At 33.8% G+C, this 22,191-nt stretch overlaps 3 protein-coding genes across 7 annotated transcripts; all 3 read left to right on the forward strand.

Moving 5' to 3' along the window:
* Window positions 1-1,095: 1,095 nt before the first annotated feature.
* On the forward strand, window positions 1,096-3,087 carry LOC132606641 (acetylajmalan esterase-like). The gene is made up of 2 exons (XM_060320218.1): window positions 1,096-1,790; window positions 2,410-3,087. The coding sequence occupies exons 1-2, from the start codon at window positions 1,145-1,147 to the stop codon at window positions 2,859-2,861; spliced, it is 1,098 nt and encodes a 365-aa protein (XP_060176201.1). The 5' UTR covers window positions 1,096-1,144; the 3' UTR covers window positions 2,862-3,087.
* Window positions 3,088-4,535: 1,448 nt separating this feature from the next.
* LOC132606642 (basic leucine zipper 23-like) lies at window positions 4,536-7,601 on the forward strand. 2 transcript variants are annotated; one of them, XM_060320220.1, is made up of 3 exons: window positions 4,536-4,807; window positions 5,722-6,502; window positions 7,230-7,601. In XM_060320220.1, exons 2-3 carry the CDS (start codon window positions 5,749-5,751, stop codon window positions 7,280-7,282), a joined length of 807 nt encoding a protein of 268 aa, XP_060176203.1. In that variant the 5' UTR covers window positions 4,536-4,807; window positions 5,722-5,748; the 3' UTR covers window positions 7,283-7,601. The 2 variants fall into 2 exon arrangements, with proteins under 2 accessions (XP_060176203.1, XP_060176202.1); XM_060320219.1 differs by having other exon boundaries at window positions 4,546-4,803.
* Window positions 7,602-9,943: 2,342 nt separating this feature from the next.
* Window positions 9,944-20,025, forward strand: LOC132605263 (basic leucine zipper 23-like). 4 transcript variants are annotated; one of them, XM_060318465.1, is made up of 3 exons: window positions 9,944-10,162; window positions 11,061-11,841; window positions 19,562-20,025. In XM_060318465.1, exons 1-3 carry the CDS (start codon window positions 10,121-10,123, stop codon window positions 19,591-19,593), a joined length of 855 nt encoding a protein of 284 aa, XP_060174448.1. In that variant the 5' UTR covers window positions 9,944-10,120; the 3' UTR covers window positions 19,594-20,025. The 4 variants fall into 4 exon arrangements, with proteins under 4 accessions (XP_060174448.1, XP_060174449.1, XP_060174446.1 ...); XM_060318466.1 differs by having other exon boundaries at window positions 19,769-20,025; XM_060318463.1 differs by lacking the exon at window positions 19,562-20,025 and having other exon boundaries at window positions 11,061-12,895.
* The last annotated feature ends 2,166 nt before the right edge of the window (window positions 20,026-22,191 follow it).

Below are 22,191 nucleotides of genomic sequence, written 5' to 3' on the forward strand. Positions count from 1 at the left end.
AAGCCATCACTTTGCGTGTGGTTGCTACTCCCTAGGTCCTATCCCAGAAATAGTTTTCACCTTTTATTTTTCAAAAGTTAATTTGATTAATTTTTAAAATTAAATTAATTTAATATTTTTAGATTAAAATTTAAATTTTCGAAAACTACACGAAAAATATTACAAATTACAATTTTTCTTTATTACTAGTGCTATCCCACTTTATATGATATTTTTTACTTTTCAAGAATCAATTTGACTAAATTTTGAAATTAAATTAAATTAAACTAAATCACTATTTTAAAATCTAAATTTATTTATTTAAAAAATACATAAAAACTTACTATAAATTATAATATTTTTCATATCAATTTGGTAAAAGAATACTATTAATCAAAGTTCGTAGTTTGTTTAGATATCATAACCCCACATTGTAGAATCTCAGCCACTTGATGAGCAACCAGTCAAAAAGCTAAAACGAGACTATTCTTTTTCGGCATTAAACAAAACTAAAAACACAAATGTGTGGGAAACAGAAGCAAAAGTGACAACCAGGCACTGAACAGCTAAAGCCATCACTTTGCGTGTGTTTGCTACTCCCAAGCTCCCCCATCCCAGAAATAGTTATCACGTTTTACTTTTCAAAAGTTAATTTAATTAATTTTTAAAATTAAATTAATTTAATATTTTTAAATTAAAATTTAAATTTTTTAAAGCTACACGAAAAATATTACAAATTATAATTTTTCTTTATTACTAGTGCTATCCCACTTTATATGATATTTTTTACTTTTCAAGAATCAATTTGACTAAATTTTAAAACTAAATTAGATTAGACTAACTCACTATTTTAAAATCAAAATTTATTTATTTAAAAAACACATAAAAACTTACTATAAATTATAACTTTTTTCATATCAATTTGGTAAAAGAATACTATTACTCAAAGTTCATGTAGTTTGAATCTTAAAAAAACAAAAAATATAATATAAACCGAGATAAAGGAAGTAACATTGAAAAAATATATCTTAAAATATTATTTATTTACTCTCAAAAAATAAAATGCTATAAATATTTTAGGGCAGCTAGAGAAGGCTAGGACCTTTCCAACCATTCTATAAATAGCACATGAGCGATTTCCAGTTTGGACGAGAAACATTCTTCAATGGCTGCTCTTCTTTCTTTAACCCAATATTCCTTGTTCCTTTTACTCAGCACTTCCTCATTCTTCTCTCCTTCATTTGCTCAAACTAAATGCAACATTAAATCTGTATACCAACTTGGCGACTCCCTCGCCGACAACGGGAATGTCATCCGGACACCTGGCGCCTCCATCATCTTCAAAGCCGATCGCTCTCCTTACGGAGAGACATTCTTCAAAAAACCTACTGGCCGTTTCTCGAACGGCCGTGTAATTACTGACTTTATTTCCCAGTCATTCAAACTCCCTTTACTCAATGCTTACTTAGACAAAGGTGCAACGTTCACCCAAGGGGTGAACTTTGCCGTAGCTGGTGCTACAGCACTTGACAATTCTTTTTGGGCAGCTCGAAACATTCGGCTGCCCAACTGGAACACGCCTTTGCCGAATCAACTAAGTTCGTTCAAAACACATCTTCAGTCTACAAGAGAGAATCTCAAAAACTCTCTTGTAATAATGGGAGAATGGGGTGGAAATGATTACTACAATGGTTTCTTCCAGAATAAACAGATCCCAGAAGTTAGGACATATGTTCCTTTTGTTGTTGCAGGGATTATGAAAGGCATCAAAGATGTGATTCAGCAAGGAGCAACACGCGTGTTGGTTCCAGGTATTCAGATACGGATCTAAGATCTTTTAACATTGAACACATTATATTCCCTCCCAAGTTAATTTTTATTTGTCCAGTTTGGAGATTTAGAAAATAAGTAATTAATGTCGAGGTAAAACATGAAAAAATATAATTTTCTCATGATATGTTAAAAGTAAAAAATATATTTTGTAAAAGTGAATGAAGTGAGTACTTTTAAATTGAAATTGGGTATAGGAATTTAGATATTGGTACTCGCTAATTCATTATAAATAGGTATAAATATAATAGGAGAAGATATGCTGGCATGATACACACGTATCAAATGTGCATACTACTCTTTTGATATGCTAGTAGAATATTGCGCTTACTATGATTATATGTATTGAAAAAGAAAAGCTACGTAATAGTACTACTCTAATATCTAAATAAGGATAATTTTAGAAATATAAAACTAATTCTTTCTTGACACTCTAAAATGCCATTCATTTTGAAACAAAATGAAAAGAGCTTATTGGAAATGGAGGTAGTACTATTTATCGTAATTTTAATGAGTTTTTATATATAAATTGATGTTACGTGTCCAAAGTTATTGTTTCAATTGAACCTGTGACCTAATATGTTACATCCGCCCCTGCAGGTATTTACCCTCTAGGATGCCTCCCATTATACCTTACCTCATTCCCCAATAACAATACAAGTGCTTATGATAATTTGGGTTGCTTGAGAAACTACAACGACTTCGCTTCATATCACAATCGATACGTAAATAGGGCTATCGCAAACCTACAACGCTCATTCCCAAATGTTAGCATTGTTTATGGGAATTTCTATGGCGCGATTTTGACACTTATACGTAGCCCTTCTTCGTATGGTTTTACCCAGAATACGTTGTTAAGTGCATGCTGTGGAACTGGAGGACGACATAATTTTAACTTTGGGAGAGTATGTGGTGCTACTGGAATTAAGGCTTGTTCGAATCCAGCACAATATGTTCATTGGGATGGAATTCATTTGACAGATGAAGCTCATCGTCGTATTACCGATATTCTTGTTAAAGACATGTTGTCCAAATTCAATTGTGTTGTTTAATTAGGTTGAAGATTATATATCCAAGAAAGGATATAGTTGGATGTTTTTAAATATATAGGATAGAAGTATCGTATCTTCTTCACTATGACGAGGAGAGTATTAAGCTATAAATAAGAGGATGATTTTGTATGACGTTTTATTTGGTTGTAATTTGATGAGAGAAAAAAAACAGAGTGTTTGAAGTTGAAGTTTAAATTAAATAAAACTATCACAGTTTTTTGTTTTCCATCCAATATTCGATACTCGTATTAAGGCTTGATTAAATTTGGATTCATGCCTCCCTAACAAAGGCTTGTTGGGCGACTATATATCCAGAGGATAAATTTGGATTCACGCCTCTAATAAAGGCTTGTTGGGCGATTATATATCTAGAGATTCGAACCCAAGACATCTGACTAAGGATAAAGAAATACTTACCACTCTACCGCAACTCTCGTTTGTAAAAGTATTTGAAGGTTATAATTGTGTTTGGTCGTGAATTTCATTTGGAAAATAATTGATATTTGTTGAATGAAAACCATTTATTGCACGTAAATTCCTATTTAATTTACTTTTTCAAACTTCAAATGTTATATTTTAAGTTGACGTTGAAATAAGCGACCAAAACAAACAACTACTATTAGTAAAAAGAAATTATCAAATATAATGTTCCAAAAATTATCTGATGGAAAATTTTCCGTTTGTTGAGTGGAGCTAGAGGATCTGATAATGTGCTGGCTTTTGTGATGTATGGGGATTCAAACGACGTCTAGAACTCGCCATTTCTTGCTAAATTAATGAAGAAAAATAATTGTTCCAAGTTTAATTGAGCCAAATGAGACTACATTTATGATTTCTCTACGCAAACTCGAATTTCTGCTTCAAAGCTTCATCAATAGCAGTTATCTTTGGTATTTCACAATTTAATCACCAAAAATATAGTCAATCACAAGTTTCAACTTTATTCAATGGTTTTCAGCAACAATAAGCTCAAATTCAGATTTCAGCCTCAAGTATCCACAATTCGAAAAGAAAGTCCTCGTCCTTAACTTTGAGTTCTCAGGAGGTCCTAGCTTAGTTCTTCAATGTCATTCCTTAATGAAATTTCCAAATTAGATTTTGTGAAAATATGACAGAGAAGAAAAAGAAGATATTAAAATTTCTAATTTTGTGGATTTTGAATATATTAGGTGAGATTTTATTGCTAAAAAAGTAGAATAATAGATTAGGCTAAGTAAATGGGGATTTGAAGGCTTGGTAAATCGGACCCAATTCTCATATATTGTTGACAAAGGTATTTATTTACACAATCTGATTATTTTAAAGAATTTAAGTTATATACATTATTATTAGTGTAAGAAATTTTATTCCTACTTAATGTAACAAGTAACAACATCAACAATATCATACCCAGTGAAATCTCACAATGTGGGTCTGCAGGATAAAGTGTACGCAGATCTTATCCTATCTTGAAAGATAGGAAGACTGTTTTCGAATGAATGCAATAGGGGATATATTTTATTTTTAAAATTATAAATTTACATTTTAAGAAGACTTTTAGTGATGAGACTTGAGAGTATAAAAAAATACTTTATAATGATGAAACATATAATTAAAACCCAATCATAGTCCGATACCTTTATTTTGTCTGAAAAAAGTAGAAAGTAAGTGTTCTTTTACAATCACTAAACCACGTAGATTGTGTAACACGTTCTTAATTATGATTGGTCCCTCAAATAGGTGTAAATAGCATCCAATTTGGGATTCCATAGACATACTACCTCTTTTCTCCCCCCTAGTGATTCTCTTGTCATCTCTGACATATTTTCTCCTCTGTTTTTTAACTCCATTGAAAGTGACATCCTTTTTAGCACTTCTTTGACTGCCTAAAAAATCTCTCGTGACCCTTGCTCTTCTCTTGGTCTTTTCCAACTCTGTTTCGTAATTGCTCCATTTAAAACTTGTAAGTATGTTTACGTTTCCCCTGTTTAGATATTTTTCTGAAAATTTTAGCTCTTGAGTAATGCCCCCCTTCCTTTTTTTTTTTTTTTTTTTTGGTTATGATGTGGCGAATTTTGGGTTTTTTCTTGTTTGGGTGCATACATGGTTTGTATGCACATTTGCTGTAAGACTATTTTTCTGAAAATTCTTCTTTCTTATTTTGAATTTGGCTGAACTGAGTTTAATGGACATAGAGGAATTATATACCGAGCCAAATTAGTGTGGGATTAAGGTTGGTAAGTGAGAGGGTTTGGAATTGACTACTCAAATCACTTTTTAGGACAATAAAATAAACGAAAAAAGGGTCAAAATTATTCGAAATTGAGCTGATATACCCTTTGTTGATAGTTTAACTCACTTATGTGTTATGCCCTTACACCTCGATAGTTGGTCCACATATGCTTTTAATTTAGCTGGAGCCCCCAATTAACCTAATTAGTTGATTATAAGCAAAAAATGGCCGAATATGCCCTTAAAGTATGCGAAATTGAGCATATATGCCTCTCGTTAATGATGCTCAATCGCATCTGATTTTATAAGTGTTGCTCCGCTGTGAAATCGAGTCTTGAGGATTGCTGTTATGACGGAAAATTATTTAGCCAAAAGCAGTGGGAATTTGCATGCCTCCTTCACAACTGTGGAGGGATGCTGGCTTGTTTAAGCTGTCTGATCTTGAACTTGATAAAAAGTTTTGTTAGATTTTCGGTTATGAAAACTTCAATTTTCCTAGCAAAGGATAGTTAGCCTACTGTTTTGTTGTTAAAGGTTCAAACTTTATGTCTGTTCTTGGATTTTTGTCTTTCCATCTTCCTAGTAGACTCGATTGATAAATATCATCTTAATAGGAGTCTATTAAATGCTTGTGGTTGTTTACCTGCAGGGCCTTAGTTTCTTTTGGATTTCTATAATGGATGGCGGGGAGCTCGAACTCTCTAACCAAGAAATGTTGTCAAGTTCTAGTTTTGGTGAAATTCCAGAATGTAGTTCGATGAAGGAGCTTTTCAATGAAATTTTCACGGACATGCATGCTTGTATTCATACGCACACTTGCAATCCACCTGGTCCTGATAACCCACATACACACACTTGTTACCATGTTCACACCAAGGTTGTTCCTCCCCCAGCTCCATGTGAGGATGATAAGTTCCTCAGTGATGATACTACTGCAGAGAACAACAGAGGAAAGAAACGCCCTTTGAGTAGTAATAAGGAAGCAGTTCGCAAGTACCGTTTGAAAAATAAGGCTCGGGTTGCATCATTAGAGGATGAGGTAGTCAGGTTGAGGGCTATAAATCAGCAACTGTTGAAGAGGCTGCAGGGTCAAGCTTTCTTGCAAGCTGAGATTTCCAGGCTCAAGTGCTTGCTCGTGGATATCCGAGGAAGGATTGATGGTGAAATTGGATCATTTCCATACCAGAAGCCAATGGAAAGTGGGAATTTATATCAGAGTCTTGTTAATCCTAACCTCCGCGGAGCTTATGTGATGAACCCTTGCAACCTACAATGTGATGATCAGGTTTATAATTGCCTCCAACCGGGTTCGGAAGAGTTAAAGGATCAAGGCCTCAATAGTTGTGGATTTGGACTTAAGGAGATTCCTGGGTGTGTATTGGGCTATGGTACTCCTACTGCCAGCGCTTCTCGTGGGACTAAGAGAACAGGTGAAATTCACATTCATTTGCATTTCTTCTTTTTGGCATATTATCTAAAAATCGGTCAATATTAACTACTTCCTCCGTCCGGTTTTACTTGTCCACTATACTAAAATAGTTGTCCATTTTACTTGTCCACTTTAGAAAACCAAGATATAATTTAGCACTTTTTTCCTAGTTTACCCTTAGTATTAATAAGTCAAAATTTTCATTTCCTTTTTCCAACACTGTGGAATGATACTAGTCAAACTTGGCTTAATATGAAAATTTTGGCTCCAAAACTAACTTTTTATGGGGAATATGTGAATTTTTGGAACCCATTACTTAATTAGTTGGCTGCAGTTTTTTTTTTTTTTTTCTTTGTAAGCTTTAATTGATTTCAATCATTAGGTAATTAGCAATAACTAGGGGTAATATGGAAAACTTTCCATTCTATTTTTGGCTCCTTAATAGGCGTGCCAAATCAATATGTGACAAGTAAAACTGGACGGTGGGAGTATTATACCTGAACGCAATGAACCTTCTTCCTCTTGGTTTACATGAAATCTGTTTACCTTTTACTGGGACTACTTACATTCGTATAGGTGAGGATTTCATCTTGTTGAGTCACATCGTGTTGGTCACATAGGTTAGGCTAAGCAAATGGGGATTGATTTTAGAACTGGATTGTGTGTTTTGCCAAAGTCTTTATGAATCGAGATATCACCAGTATGTCGGCTGTACTTATACTCCACAGGTCTGGACAAGGATCATGCAGTGGTTACAGAAACAGCACCATCCTTGCAGTAGTTTGGACCAACACCTCAGGAAGCTCATATGCTGCTCTAGGGGAAGTCTCAGGCTGCACATATTTTTATACTGGTATATGTTGAGTATGTCTATGCTATTTGGCTGGAGAGAAATCAGAGAATCTTTGAGAAGACAGGAAGAAGCCGGGAATCTTTAGCCAGGGAGATAGTTTAAATTTGTAATGTTAGAGCTACTAAGGGGATTATGCTACCTATTCACCAACTCATGTTTTAGTTTAGTCTCTCTGAACTGCGCTATAGCTTTGTAATTGACTATTTGTTGATTAATACAATTTGTTAGTTACCCAAAAAAAGAAAAATTGGTGTCCCTTGATCTTAGACTCTAAACTTATCCTCCATTTCTCTCTCAATTTCTGGTTCTCCATCCGCCTCTCTCTTCACCCCTCTCAACTCCACCATTGCAAATAGTCAAACTGTTGCTGATGTGACTGGTTGAGGGGAGGAAACTAAACACTCCATTGGGGAGCTTTGAAAATTTGAAATGGAGTTTGTGTTCATTTGATAAATTGATATTGGGGATGTTCAGGGAAGTTGCAATTTAAAATTCAGATCATCTGGATAAGTTTTTTGAGTGATTTTGATTGAAAAATTTGAGCTGAAACGAAGAACAGAGAAGAAGGTCGACGTATTGTACACAATATACAAGTGGTATATATTGTGTATGTCACATGTATATCGCCGGATATCATGTGTATAATATATGTGTGTGTGTATACGTGTGTATTATGTATATCATGTGCATCAGTATTATATGCATGACATACACAATATACAAATGACATACATGTGATTCAATGTTCTTCTTCAACCTCGAATTTCAATAGGAAATTCAATCCAAAATCTCACCAAATCGTCCCAAACTTGAGATATAAGCTCTTCAAGATGTTCCCAAACATTTGGAACGACACTAATCAAAAATGATTTCTTTACACAAACCTGAATTTCAGCTTCAAAGCTTCAATAGTGGTTGTCTCTGGTTCCTCACATTTTAATCACCAAAATAATAGTCAATCACTAAGTTTCAACTTTATTTAACAGTTTTCAGCAACTATAAGCTCAAAATCAGATTTCAGCCTCAAGTATTCACAATTCGAAAACAAAATCCTCGGTCTTAACTTTGAACTTTCAGGAGGCCCTAGCTTAATTCTTCAATGTCATTCCTTAATAGAATTTCTAAATCAGATTTTGTGAAAATATGACAGAGAAGAAAAAGAAGATATTAAAATTTCTAATTTTGTGGATTTTGTCTAAATTAGCTAAAGATTTTATTGCTTATTTTGAAAGTAGAATAATTGTATCAACTATTATAAATATGTGTTTTATTTTGGATATCTCTTTAAAGATCTGTTTTGAAGGCTTGGTAAAACAGACCTAATTCTTAAACATTGATGGCATAAGTATTCATTTACACATCTAATTATTTAAAGAGTTTAAATTATATATATCGTTAGTGTAAGAAATTTGCACATATTTATTGTAACAAGGTATAATGCTACAACAACATACCCAGTGTAATCCTACAAGTGGGGTCTGGTAAGGATAGAGTGTACGCAGATCTTACATCTACTTGGTAGGTAAAGATGTTGTTTCCAATAGACCCTCGGCTTAAAGAAAGGCAAACAAAAGCAATCCGGATAAAGAAATAACTCAAACATAAAGGAACAATAGATAATAACAAAAACCAGCCTGGAAAAACAAAGAAATGATAACACAACTGCGAGAAAATCATACTATAATCGAAGGCCAAGACACATCATATAATAAAACAATTTATAATGCTTATTTTTAAAATTATAAATTTCACATTTTAAGGACATTTCTCGATAAATGACCCGAGAGTATAAAAAATACTCCCTCCATTCCATAATAAGTGGTGTTTTAGGCATTTTAGTTTTTTCTAAAATAAGTGGTGCTTTAAGATTTCAAGAAGACTTTAGGCAGATTCTTCCAAGATTACCCTTATTTAAATAGTCAAGATTCACTAACTACTTTTTCTTTTTCTAGAAAGTAGTAAAACTTAGGTGCCTTTTGGCCATAAATACCAAAAACAAATTCACTTTTTTTGGAATTTTTGAAGTTGGAGTTGTGTTTGGTCATAGTTTTTGAAATTGTAGTTTTTGGTGAAATGTAGTGTAAAAAAGTAAAAATTTTTTTAAAAACAAGTTTTTCTTGTTTTTGGTATTCCAGAATACAACTCCGGAGTTGTATTCCGAATATTTATGGCCAAACGCCTAAAAGTAAAAAAGGTGAAAAAAAATTTCGAAAAAAAATGAATAATTTTTTATGGCCAAACGGCTACTTAATTAGGAGTAAGTTAGTAAAAACATTCTTATTTTTTTAGGAGTGAATAATTTCTTAAGAGATATACATGAGTTTAAAAAGTCACTTATTATGAAATGGAGGAGTACCATATAGTTAAACTCTTTATTAAAACCCAATCATAGTCCGACACTTTTATTTTTGTCTCGTAAAAGGAAAAAGTAAGTATTCTTTTACAATCACTAGACCACATTGATTGTGTAACAAGTCCTTGATTATGATTGGCCCCTCAAATAGGTATAAATAGCATTCAATTTTGGACACCATAGACAGAGTACCTCTTTTCTTCCTCCTTAGTGATTCTCTAGTAGACTCTGACATATTTCCTCTTTATTTCCTCCCTTTTTTTTTTTAACGCCTTTGAAAGTGACATCCATCTGTGCACCCCTTTTTAGCACTTCTTTGACTGCCTAAAAAATCACTCGTGACCCTTGCTCTTCTCTTGGTCTTTTAAAACTCTGTTTCGCAAGTGCTCCATTTTAACTTGTAACTTGTTGTGATGTGGCAAATTCGGGGTTTTCTTCTTTTTGGTGCATACAAGGTTTGTACTCACATTTGCTGTAACACTTTTTGAGAAGAATTCTTCTTTTGAATTTGCCTAAACTGAGTTTAATGGACATAGAGGATTCATACAGCGAGCCAAATTAGTGTGGGAAGTGCAGTTGTTGGTAAGAGGGTTTGGAATTGACTACTCAAATCACTTTTTAGGACAATAAAATAAACGAAAAAGGCTCGCCCTTAAAGTATTCAAAATTGAGCTGATATATCCTTTGTTGATAGTTTAACTCACTTATGCCTTTACACTTCGATAGTCGGTCCAACTATGCTTTTAATTTAGCTGGAACCCCCAATTAAACTAATTAGTTGATTATAAGCGAAAGATGGCTGAATATGTGCTTATAGTATGGGGAATTGAGCATATATATCATTTGTTGATAGTTTAGCTTACTTATGCCCTTATACTTCAATAGTTGGTCTAAATATGCTCTTAATTTAGTTGGAGCCTCCAATTAACCTCATTAGCTGTTTAATAACGAAGTATTCCCTTAAAGTATGCGAAATTTAGCATATATGCCTTCTGTTAATAATACTTACGAATGATAGCCAATCATATCTGATTTTATAAGAGTGTTGTTCCACTGTGAAAATTGTCTTGAGGATTGCTGTTATTTCGGAAAATTATTGAGTCAAAAGCAGTGGGAATTTGCGTGCTAAGGATGGATCCTCCTTCACAGTGGAGGGAAGCTGGCTAGTTTAGTAAAAAAAAAAAGTTAAAATTTCGGTCATCAGAGCTTCAACTTTCCTAGCAAACAATATTTATCCTAGTTGTTTTATTGTTAAATTGAAGTTTCCAACTTTATGTCTGTTCTTGCCTTTTTGTTTTTCCTTCTAACATTATGTCCTCTTATATATATTAAATGTTTTTTGCTTACCTGCAGGGTCTTAGTTTCTTTTGGATTTCTATAATGGACGGTGGGGACCTCGAATTCTCTAACCAAGAAATGTTGTCAAGTTCTAGTTTTGGTGAAATTCCAGAATGTAGTTCGGTGAAGAAGCTTTTCAATGAAATTCTCCCGGACATGCATGCTTGTATTCATACGCACACTTGCAATCCACCTGGTCCTGATAACTCACATACACACACTTGTTACCATGTTCATACCAAGGTTGTTCCTCCCCCTGCCCCATGTGAGAATGATAAGATCCTCAGTGACGACACTACTGCAGAGTCTAATAGAGGAAAGAGAAAACGCCCTTTGAGTAATAAGGAAGCAGTTTGTAGGTACCGTGAGAAAAATAAGGCTCGGATTGCATCATTAGAGGATGGGTTAGTCAGGTTAGGAGCTATAAATCAGCAACTGTTGAAGAGGCTGCAGGGTCAAGCTGCCTTGGAAGCTGGGATTTCCAGGCTCAAGTGCTTGCTCGTGGACATCCGAGGAAGAATTGAAGGTGAAATTGGATCATTTCCGTACCAGAAGCCAATGGAAATTGGGAACTTTAATCAGAATCTTGTTAATCCTAACCTCCATGGAGCTTATGTGATGAACCCTTGCAACCTACAACGTGATGATCAGGTTTATAATTGCCTCCAACCGGGTTCAGAAGAGCTAACTGATCAAGGCGTTAATAGTTGTGGATTTGGACTTAAGGAGGTTCCTGGATGTGCATTGGGGTATGGTACTCCTACTGCCAGCGTTTCTCATGGGAATAAAAGAACAGGTGAAATTCACATTCATTTGCATTACTTATTTTTGGCATATTATCTGAAAATTGGTCTACACCTGAACTTAAGAAACCTTCCTCCTCTTACAACAACAACAACATACCCAGTGTAATCCCACAAGTGAGGTCTGGGGAGGGTAGAGTGTACACAGACCTTAACCCTACCTTGGGAGGTAGAGAGGCACCTTCCTCCTCTTAGTTTACAAGAAATCTTTCATGAAAATAGGATCTCATCTTGTTAAATCATATCAGATGTAGATTAGCCTGATTCCTATATCCTTTGAATCGGGGCTCGTTAATCACAGGAAATGATAACCGATGAAGATCTCTTAGTAGGTCAGGTAAAACGCTTTACAAATGTCATGCAAAGAAACTTCCTAATCTGTTAAAACTAGAAATTTATATGGTTCATTATTGTTCAGGAGCAAATTTGACCCTTGCCCTAAACTCAATGGCTCAAGGTTCTATTTTTCCTACGTATGAATGACAAGTCGCTGATTATATTGTACTTGTATTGTTCCAGTAATTTAAGACATTAGGATCTGTCATTAACAACGCAACTTAAATAAACATTTATATTTTAGATTTTAATTTCATATTAATCTTGGAGACAATGGTTTAAATTTGAAGTTATATAATCCAAACATCATAGACTTAAAAGTTTGACTAGCTATGCAAATTCTATTCTTCTCTTAAGATACTTTTCCCCCTTGATACTGGCATTGCTAAAGAAATTTTTATGTAGTCCCCAAATTCCAAAGAGGTTTTTTCATTTCTATGTAAGAATATCTATTTATGTCTGAACGTTGTTATTGACATTTTTAATTCATAATTAGAATGAGTCATTCTGTATATTAGTTGGACCGGTAGCAAAAAGAAGCAAAGTATATGTTTGAGTAAGCTGACTGATAGAATGAGTATAGTACGACGTTTCAGCTGTGCTTTCGTACCTTTCAAGCCTGGATCCGGCACTTTTGTAACCCAAAAAAAAAAAAAAAAAAAATTGGAACCAAACTAACCCATTAAAAAAAAAATAAAAAATTAGGCTTCACGCACAAAATCTGTGCTTGAAACCCATACCTAAAACCCCCGACCCCAACGTTTATTCTTTGGAATTCAAACTCAAAATTAAGGTTTTTTTCATACTTTGATCGAAGATTATTCACGTTTCAAAACACTGGAATATAAATATTTTATATAAAACTTCATATTTTTTTTAGTGTACAATAATATCGGCTTATTACATCAAGTATACATATACAGTTGGATCGTCGTTTTAGGGGTTGTAAAGTGCTCCGAAATACGTTTGAAAACTTGTTATATTTAGGTTTAAGTGTCATATTTTATAGGGTTTTGATTAATCTCTTTTGTTTTACTCCCAAAGATATGAAAGTACTTTTTTGGTTCAAGAAAGATAGAGAAGAAAAAATTACTCTGCTTTGTATTAGGTTTTTTTTTATTATTTTATGTCTTTTTTATTTTGTTATTGTATTGTGTAATCGGCACCTTTTGAATGTGCAAAAATAAATATAATATTTAAAAATAATTCCAATACGAGAGGTTCATAATAATTGAAAAATATTTCATTCCATTAGCAACGAAATACATCATTAAATTACAATAGACTTAAAACAAATCAAGTTCTAGACACTCTTCTACTTCCAGATGTGCTGCCACCACGGGAGTTTTGCCCACATGAATGCTTGTCATGCCCAAATTGCTTACATGTCGAGCACTTGTGAGAGTAAGTTTTTTCGCTAACGTCCATTTGATTGTGATAACGGGTTAGCTTATTTTTTTCCAATTTACGGATATGATTTTTGTTCGCAATCATAGAAAACGGCGCGGCTGGCCAATAAGCTTGATCATCAAGAAGACGGAAGTGGCCAGAATATGCTTTAAGGTATTTTACGACCTTATATTCCTCCGCCACATAATCAATTACATTTCTGGCTATTCTCTCAAAGCACTTGACTGCATGAGAACATAGAATGTGGTACGTTTGCCACTTACCACAAGTGCATGATTTTGTACGCTCAGTAACAATATGTTTGTTTCCTCCTTTGCCGTCGCAATAGCCCGTTCTAACTTCATACAGTCGTTGAACGACGTCATACTCGGTCATTTAGTGACCCTCTGCCTTTCTTCTATGGTGCTCCATCTTTTTGTAGGGCTTTGGCATCCATGTTCTCTCGTCGGCTAATATAGCTCTGGTCTGCCTTGTCCTATCCGCAAATCGCTCCACGGCCTGCCTGAAAGTTAGTCTTACCATTGCGGTGACAGGTAGTCCTCGAGTAGATTTAAGGAGTCCATTAAAAGACTCCGAGCTGTTCGTTGTGAGCAAGCCCCATCTCCTTCCTCCATCAACATAAAGCGTCCATTTTTCAACTTCTAATTTCATCAACCAAACATATGCCTCTTCACTCACTTCCCTTAGCAGTTCCATTTTTGCAGCCCATTTTCTTTGTTGATGCTACATCGCAGCCCCCCACATCAATTTGTTTACAGTGCCATTTCCAAACTTTGTTTGCAAATTAGCCTTTTAGTGCCTTAACAAATATCGATGGTAAGCATGTGGAGGCTGCCACCCTTCCACAGTACGCATATTGTGCAATATGCCTTTATGACGATCCTATAGGACACATATGCCCTGACGACCCTAAATAACATGTGTTTGTAGATGAGTCAAGAACATCCCCCATGTCTCGGTGCTTACGTTGGCTGCAATTGCGAAAGCAAAAGGGAATATTGACCCGTTGGCATCCATACCTACTGCAATTAGGAGCTTAATGTCATATCGGCCATATACATGCGTCCCATCTATCGATATCACATTCCGGCAGTGAGCAAAACCATCAATACTTAGTTTGACTGCCCAAAAGACAAAGTCGAAAATTCTGCCCTCTAAAAACCGCCACTGTACAACAGTGCCAGGATTAGCATGTTTTAGAGCCGCCATATACCCCGGCAATGCCTGAAAAGAGGATTCCCAAGTTTCAAAGATCGTCTCAAAAGCACGTCTACGCTCGAGAAATCACTTTCTCTTGCTTATGATTTTACCATATTTTGAGAGGACCATGCTAATACAAGTTTTGATAGGCATCCTGCATAAGTTTAAACAAACAACATTTAGCAATGATATTTTAATTGCTATAAGATATATAATGTAAATGGTCAGATAAGTTACCTTGGAGTTTCCTCAATGTATTTAAGTAACACATAAGCAATTATGTTTATATCTAGATTAAAATGATATGCTCGACTTTGTCCCATATCACAAGTGTGCTTAGAGTGGAATTTTGTGATTTCCCACAGACCATTAGGCTTAGCAATTCCTCGAAGCAACCACCGACAGCCTTGAGTATGTCGCTTACAAATCAGCCTCCATACCGATTTGTTTGAGTCATCAACCTTAAACTCCCTCATATCCTTTATACAATACATTCTGATAGCCCGTTGCAATATCTTTTTTGATGTGAACTGTATTCCCTTTGCAAGGACGCATTTATCAGTCATGGGATTTTTTGGTTCAATCCACCTTTTTTGGCGACTTTGATCATCATCTCTTGTGAAGACAAATGCATCCTCACGACTTTGGAGACTGTCAAGATATGGAATATAGTCAGAATGCCACTGCATTGGGTTTTCCGCCATCGGAGGTGGTGCGTGGTGGTGAGTTGGTTCTGGTTGCCTCTGGGGACTAAAATGTGTATCTTCTTCATCCCCTTCACTATCTTCATCATCGGTTACCTCTACATTATTAGCTAGTTCATCGCCATCACTCTCTGATGTATCCACATAACTTCGACAATCAGCGCCATCTAAAAAAGGCCTCCTCCTACACGATAAAAAGCATATGTTAAACTAAGAGGTCTGATACTAATAAGTTGCTTCACTAAATTGAGATGATTGCCCAATATTACTCACATCAGGTCTATAACCCCTACAAAGATTTAAAAATGGTTATTTACCAATACATACAATAAACACGTGCTACTGCACAAAATAATAATATAAGAATGCATATTTACCAAGTTTGGTTTAATTATTGGGTAACATTTTCCGGCGGCACCTGGCCACTCAAAATACCCCCGTAAGAACTAAAATTTACATACGTGTTAGCTTGACTGGGCTGTTCTTGCGGGACCTCTCGGGGTATCTTTTCAACATACATCTCAAGAACATTAAGGGCGACTAAATGTTTTAATTCTTCTGGCGCATTCAAATAATCCCTCAAAGAATCATCATCATTGATATAATGCCTACCATAAAGCACTATACCATTGGAAACTGATTGTGGATATCTGCCTGTTATAGAGATTTCATACTCATCTATACTAACCTTCATTTTTTTCATATATATAAGTGACTAGTGATTCATAAGACATTTCAAGTGAACATTTAACATGAACGTTTGGTCTTTTATTGTAACGAACTGTACTATTGTCATCAAGGATAATACCATCCCAATATATTGAAACCTTAACTGGTGGAATATCTTGAGCCATTTTTTGTAGGACTTAAGAGAGGTTTTTTTGAATGACTTAAGAGACATAAACTTATGAAATTGATGAGTTTTTAACTCGTCCAACATTCTTCTTAAATAGATTCATATTGGGTTCTATTGCGCATTGAAACATTGCGTAATATGAATTAAATTCAAATAAACGGTCAAAAATGCAACATTATATTGTCAAATCGGTCATTTACGTGTCATAAAAAAGCTGAAATTGGCATGCATGATGTGTTGTCAAATCATGTCCTATTGCGCATTGAAACATTGCGTAATATGAATTAAATTCAAATAAACGGTCAAAAACGCAGCATTGTATTGTTAAATCGTTCCTTTACGTGTCATAAAAAAACTGAAATTGGCATGCATGATGTGTTATCAAATCACGTCCTATTGCGCATTGAAACATTGCGTAATATGAATTAAATTCAAATAAACGGTAAAAAATGCAGCATTGTATTGTTAAATCGGTCATTTACGTGTCATAAAAAAGCTGAAATTGGCATGCATGATGTGTTGTCAAATCATGTCCTATTGCGTATTGAAACATTGCGTACTATGAATTAAATTTTAATAAATGGTAAAAAAATGCAGCATCGTGTTGTCAAATCGATCCTTTACGTGTCATAAAAAAGTTGAAATTGGCATGCATGATGTGTTGTCAAATCATGTCCTATTGCGCATTGAAACATTGCGTAATACGAATTAAATTCAAATAAACGGTCAAAAATGCAACATTGTATATTGTCAAATCGGTCCTTTACGTGTCATAAAAAAGTTGAAATTGACATGCATGATGTGTTGTCAAATCATGTCCTATTGCGCATTGAAACATTACGTAATATGAATTAAATTCAAATAAATTGACAAAAATGTAGCATTGTATTGTCAAATCGGTCCTTTACGTGTCATAAAAAACAGAAATTGGCATGCATGATGTGTTGTCAAATCATGTCCTATTGCACATTGAAACATTGCGTAATATGATTTAAATTCAAATAAACGGTCAAAAATGCAGCAATGTATTATCAAATCGGTCCTTTACGTGTCATAAAAAAGCTGAAATTGGCATGCATGATGTGTTGTCAAATCATGTCCTATTGCGCATTGAAACATTGCGTAATATGATTTAAATTCAAATAAACGGTCAAAAAGGCAGCATTGTATTGTCAAATCGGTCCTTTACGTGTCATAAAAAAGCTGAAATTGGCATGCATGATGTGTTGTCAAATCATGTCCTATTGCGCATTGAAACATTGCGTAATATGAATTAAATTCAAATAAACGGTAAAAAACGCAGCATTGTATTGTTAAATCGTTCCTTTACGTGTCATAAAAAAACTGAAATTGGCATGCATGATGTGTTATCAAATCACGTCCTATTGCACATTGAAACATTGCGTAATATGAATTAAATTCAAATAAACGGTCAAAAATGCAGCATTGTATTGTTAAATCGGTCATTTACGTGTCATAAAAAAGCTGAAATTGGCATGCATGATGTGTTGTCAAATCATGTCCTATTGCGTATTGAAACATTGCGTAATATGAATTAAATTTTAATAAATGGTAAAAAAATGCAGCATCGTGTTGTCAAATCGATCCTTTACGTGTCATAAAAAAATTGAAATTGGCATGCATGATGTGTTGTCAAATCATGTCCTATTGCGCATTGAAACATTGCGTAATACGAATTAAATTCAAATAAACGGTCAAAAATGCAGTAGTGTGTTGTCAAATCGGTTCTTTACGTGTCATAAAAAAAAAACTTAAATTGGCATGCATGATGTGTTGTCAAATCATGTCCTATTGCGCATTGAAACATTGCGTAATACGAATTAAATTCAAATAAACGGTCAAAAAATGCAATACTATATATAATATGATTGACAAAATGCTGGCAAGACGTTGTAGATTTTACATGCTAAAGTTGGCCGAAGAACAAGCATCATCAACCAGTAGAAAACTAACATCTCCTGAAAAAAGATGTGTGTTAAGAGACCGCCAATATCGTTCTAAGGACGATATTGAGGACTTCTATTCTGATAACGATTAGGGTCTATTTAGGCTCACTGTCTTAGATTATGGGTCATTTAAGTTTCAGACTAAGACTGTTAATTTGTATTTTTATTTTATGATGAAGTCATAAATTTGAATTAGTTTGGCTTGTTTTTAATTCTTCAAAGTTGATTGTTAAAGTCTATTATTAATTAACAATTTCACAAAGAAACACAAATAAATTAGTACATAAAGAGTGCGGATTACATTATAGGGGAAAAGGTACAACTAGTAAAAAACATAATCCATAGAAATATTAAACTTAATAAACAAAATACATATAAATAATGAACAAAAACAAGATAGCACAAATAATTTTCCACAATTTAAGTTTTTCTTTCAAAGCTATTTTCTCGTGTTGAGCCTCTTTAAGTTTAGCCTTCAACAAAATTTGTTTTTTTTTTTGGAATCGGTGAGCAAGACCTCCAAACGTTCAATTTTTTCTTCAGCTTCCACAAGCTTAAATTGCGAGTCTAACTTAGCGGTATCTCTAGAGATACATGAAGTCGCAGTATCTCTATCAAAAAGTGAATTTTTAAACTTCGCCGCCACCGTTTTATCCACGTGAATGTTATCTTCCCACCGAAAGTGTTTGCAACTGCCCATATCCTATAAACATTACAAGAAAACTAATTTTTTAAAGTAAAATATATGGATAGCATGAAAAAAAAAACACTAAAAAATGTAAAAACACTTACTTCGGGTACTTTACATCGCCAAAAACGGCGACCCAAATTATCTTGGGTCTTTAATGTTTTTAATTTACAGTAATAACTGCATTCACAAATATCCGATTGTATAGCAAACATTGAAGTTTCAAAACTTTGAGACATGTTTTTGAAAGTGCAAAAGTATGTTGAAAGGGTGAAGATGGAGGAAATAAAAGAGAAGAGCATAAATAAAGGTTGGGGTCGGGGGTTTTAGGTATGAGTTTCACGCACAGACCAAAGAATAAATGTACACTTTGGCCCTTTCACGCATAGAATCTGTGCGTAAGGTCTAGTTTGGTTTTTTTTTTTTTAATGGGTTAGTTTGGTTCCAAAAAAAAAAAAAAATTGGGTTACAAAAGTGCCGGGCTCTCCAAGCCTTTTTTTTTTTTTTTTAACATTCATCTTCGATTTTTTTTTTTTTTTTAATTCCTTTTAGGGGGGAAATCAGCAGCAATGGCAAGTTGGTGAACTGGTGTTAGTGGTGTAGGAGATGTCTTTGGTCTTGATAATAACTTTAGTACATTGTATAGGTTTCTTCTCCTTCTTTGGGGATTCTTCTCCAGTATCTCTTCGTTGCCGAGTTCAATTTTATACTATTTCCCTGCTTCGAGTTGGCAGCCTAAGCTGTGTTTGGATTTTTCAGTTGTTTGATTGTGGCATAACTAGTAGACATGAAGACGAGACCAAGATTTGTGAAGATCGGGAAGCTTTGTTCCTCGGCCTAGTATATGTTTTGTTCTTTTGATGAATCTTTCTCTTGCTCTTGAAGAATTATTCAATTGATAAAATTCACGTCTAGGTTATGTAACTTCAAAATAGTCAAGGCAACAAGGTTTAGTTTGTTGATACATTCAAAGATTGAAGACAACTGGAATCTCTTGTTCTAAGTGGATTGGGAATTGGGATGATTCCCTAGTTTTTTCCTATCATTTTTTTATTGTCTAACTTTGTGAGTCAAGAGTCTTGAACGAGTGTCTTGTATATATTGTTTAACATTGTTTAACTTTGTGGTATATACTCCCTCGTCTCAATTTATGTGATATACTTTACTTTTTAATGTGTCTAAAAAAGAATGATACATTTCTATATTTAAAATTAATTTAACTTAAAACTTTCTTTTTTACCCTGAATGATATGATCTACAGTCACACAAATATCTATGGCTCATTTTAGAGCACAAGTTCCAAAAGTCTTTCTTTTTTCCTTAACCACATTCCCAGTTAAACTATATCCTTTGGGAGAAATGGTTTTTTAGCCAATTACAAAAAAAAAAAAAAAAAAAGTTTCATGACCTTTTTACAAGAGATCTTCATTTTTTACACATAAAAAATCTGAAAAAAATACATAAGAGATTTGAAAAGGCCGTTTTTTTCTATTCAAATTATAAGAGGGCAAGAGATCTCAATTCCTCCTTTTTTTCGTTTTAGGGGGTTGGATAGGATGGAATAATTGATCTCCCTGTTCCCGGTGCATTATTTTAACTAGTTTTTGTGCCCGCGCGATGCACGGTTAGAGTTAAAGGAAAATTAATCATAAAATATCATCATCTTATTTGTCTGATTAAGAGATTTTTTTCACATTACGTTGACATATTTAAAATCAATAAGTTTGTGAAATATTAAATTACTAAATTTAACGTCATCACTGATGTATACTTAACTAAAATTTTATATTGAAACTAAATTGATACTTACTATCATATCATATTTTATTCTACATATTAATTATGAATTATTCTAAACTATAAAACATGTTTGTGTAGTTTTGTTTTGTTTATTAATTACTTTTTTGTATAACGTGCTAATATTTTAATTTTAATTACTGAAATTACGTACATGAATATAAAATAATAAAGTGACTTAATCTTATTTTGTTCTCTGAACGTACTAATGCAAAATATTTGTGCTTAGAGAAGTAAATTGCTCCGTAAAATGCAATTAAAAGCAAATCTTATTTGTCTTTTGCCTTATACTTCGTCTTTTGTTTCTCTTTCTCTTCTGACGAAAAGGAGAAGAGGCAAACTTTATCCAAATTAAAATACTTTATCTTTCAAGTACACTTCAAATTTAAACTTCTTATTTAATTCAAATACTTTTTATTTCAAATCAAACAAAATGACAAAATTTAATTGATCTCAAGATTAGGTTTGCATTTAAACTGTTAAAAAATATTTATCATTTTTATGAGAGTATATTTAGCAACCTGAACAAATCATGTAGCTTATATTTATAAGGAAAACAAAAGTAATTAAAGTGAATTTCCATATTACCTTGAAGCCAACAAAGTCATCGAATTTGTGGCTCAATTGCAAGAAGCATGATATCTGCTTCTTCAATTCGACTATTCAACATCACAGAATCACGTAAAAAAAAAACAAATCAATTTTCAAAGGGAACAACACACGGATCTAATAAGTTCAAACAGGTAGAAAATGTTATAGAAGTTTCTAACAGAGATAACGGATGCAAACCGTCATTTCTGATGGCCAAGAATTCTCTTAGGTTCTCATTCTGATAAATATTTTAGACAAAGCTTTAGTGTTTGTTCTAGTATGATGAATTAAAACGGCGCTTGTTGAAGTTTTTGTACGTAGAAGAATTTCTCATCATTAGCAAATCATTTGTTGGATAAGAACAAAAGGCAGAATTGTAGGGAAAGAAATAAAAGAAACTATTTGTGAAAAAACAGTAAAGGACTATATTCTCTCGCCCATAACTGCACGAAGCAGTTTTTTTTTTTCCTGAGTTTGCAGTTTTTAATTTTTTTGTTTTATATTTTAAAATTATATTGTAATTTTATAGTGTTAATCAAACCGTCATTTTATCCGTTAATCAAACTTGGCAGTTATGCTATCCATTGAGTTTTTATTTTCTTTTATTTACTTTTGTGGATTTTTTTATTTTTTTTTGTATTTTAAAATTGGAATTGTTTTGTGATAACACTTGTCATCCTATCCTTCTTTTGCCTCTCCTATTATATATAGATAGATTTTACATGTGATGATTTGGGTTTTAATGTCTAGAGCCATCAACGTGTTTTGGTAGTGAGTTCCCAGACTATATATTA

This window comes from Lycium barbarum, chromosome 8, assembly GCF_019175385.1.
Source record: "Lycium barbarum isolate Lr01 chromosome 8, ASM1917538v2, whole genome shotgun sequence".
Taxonomy (NCBI): domain Eukaryota; kingdom Viridiplantae; phylum Streptophyta; class Magnoliopsida; order Solanales; family Solanaceae; genus Lycium; species Lycium barbarum.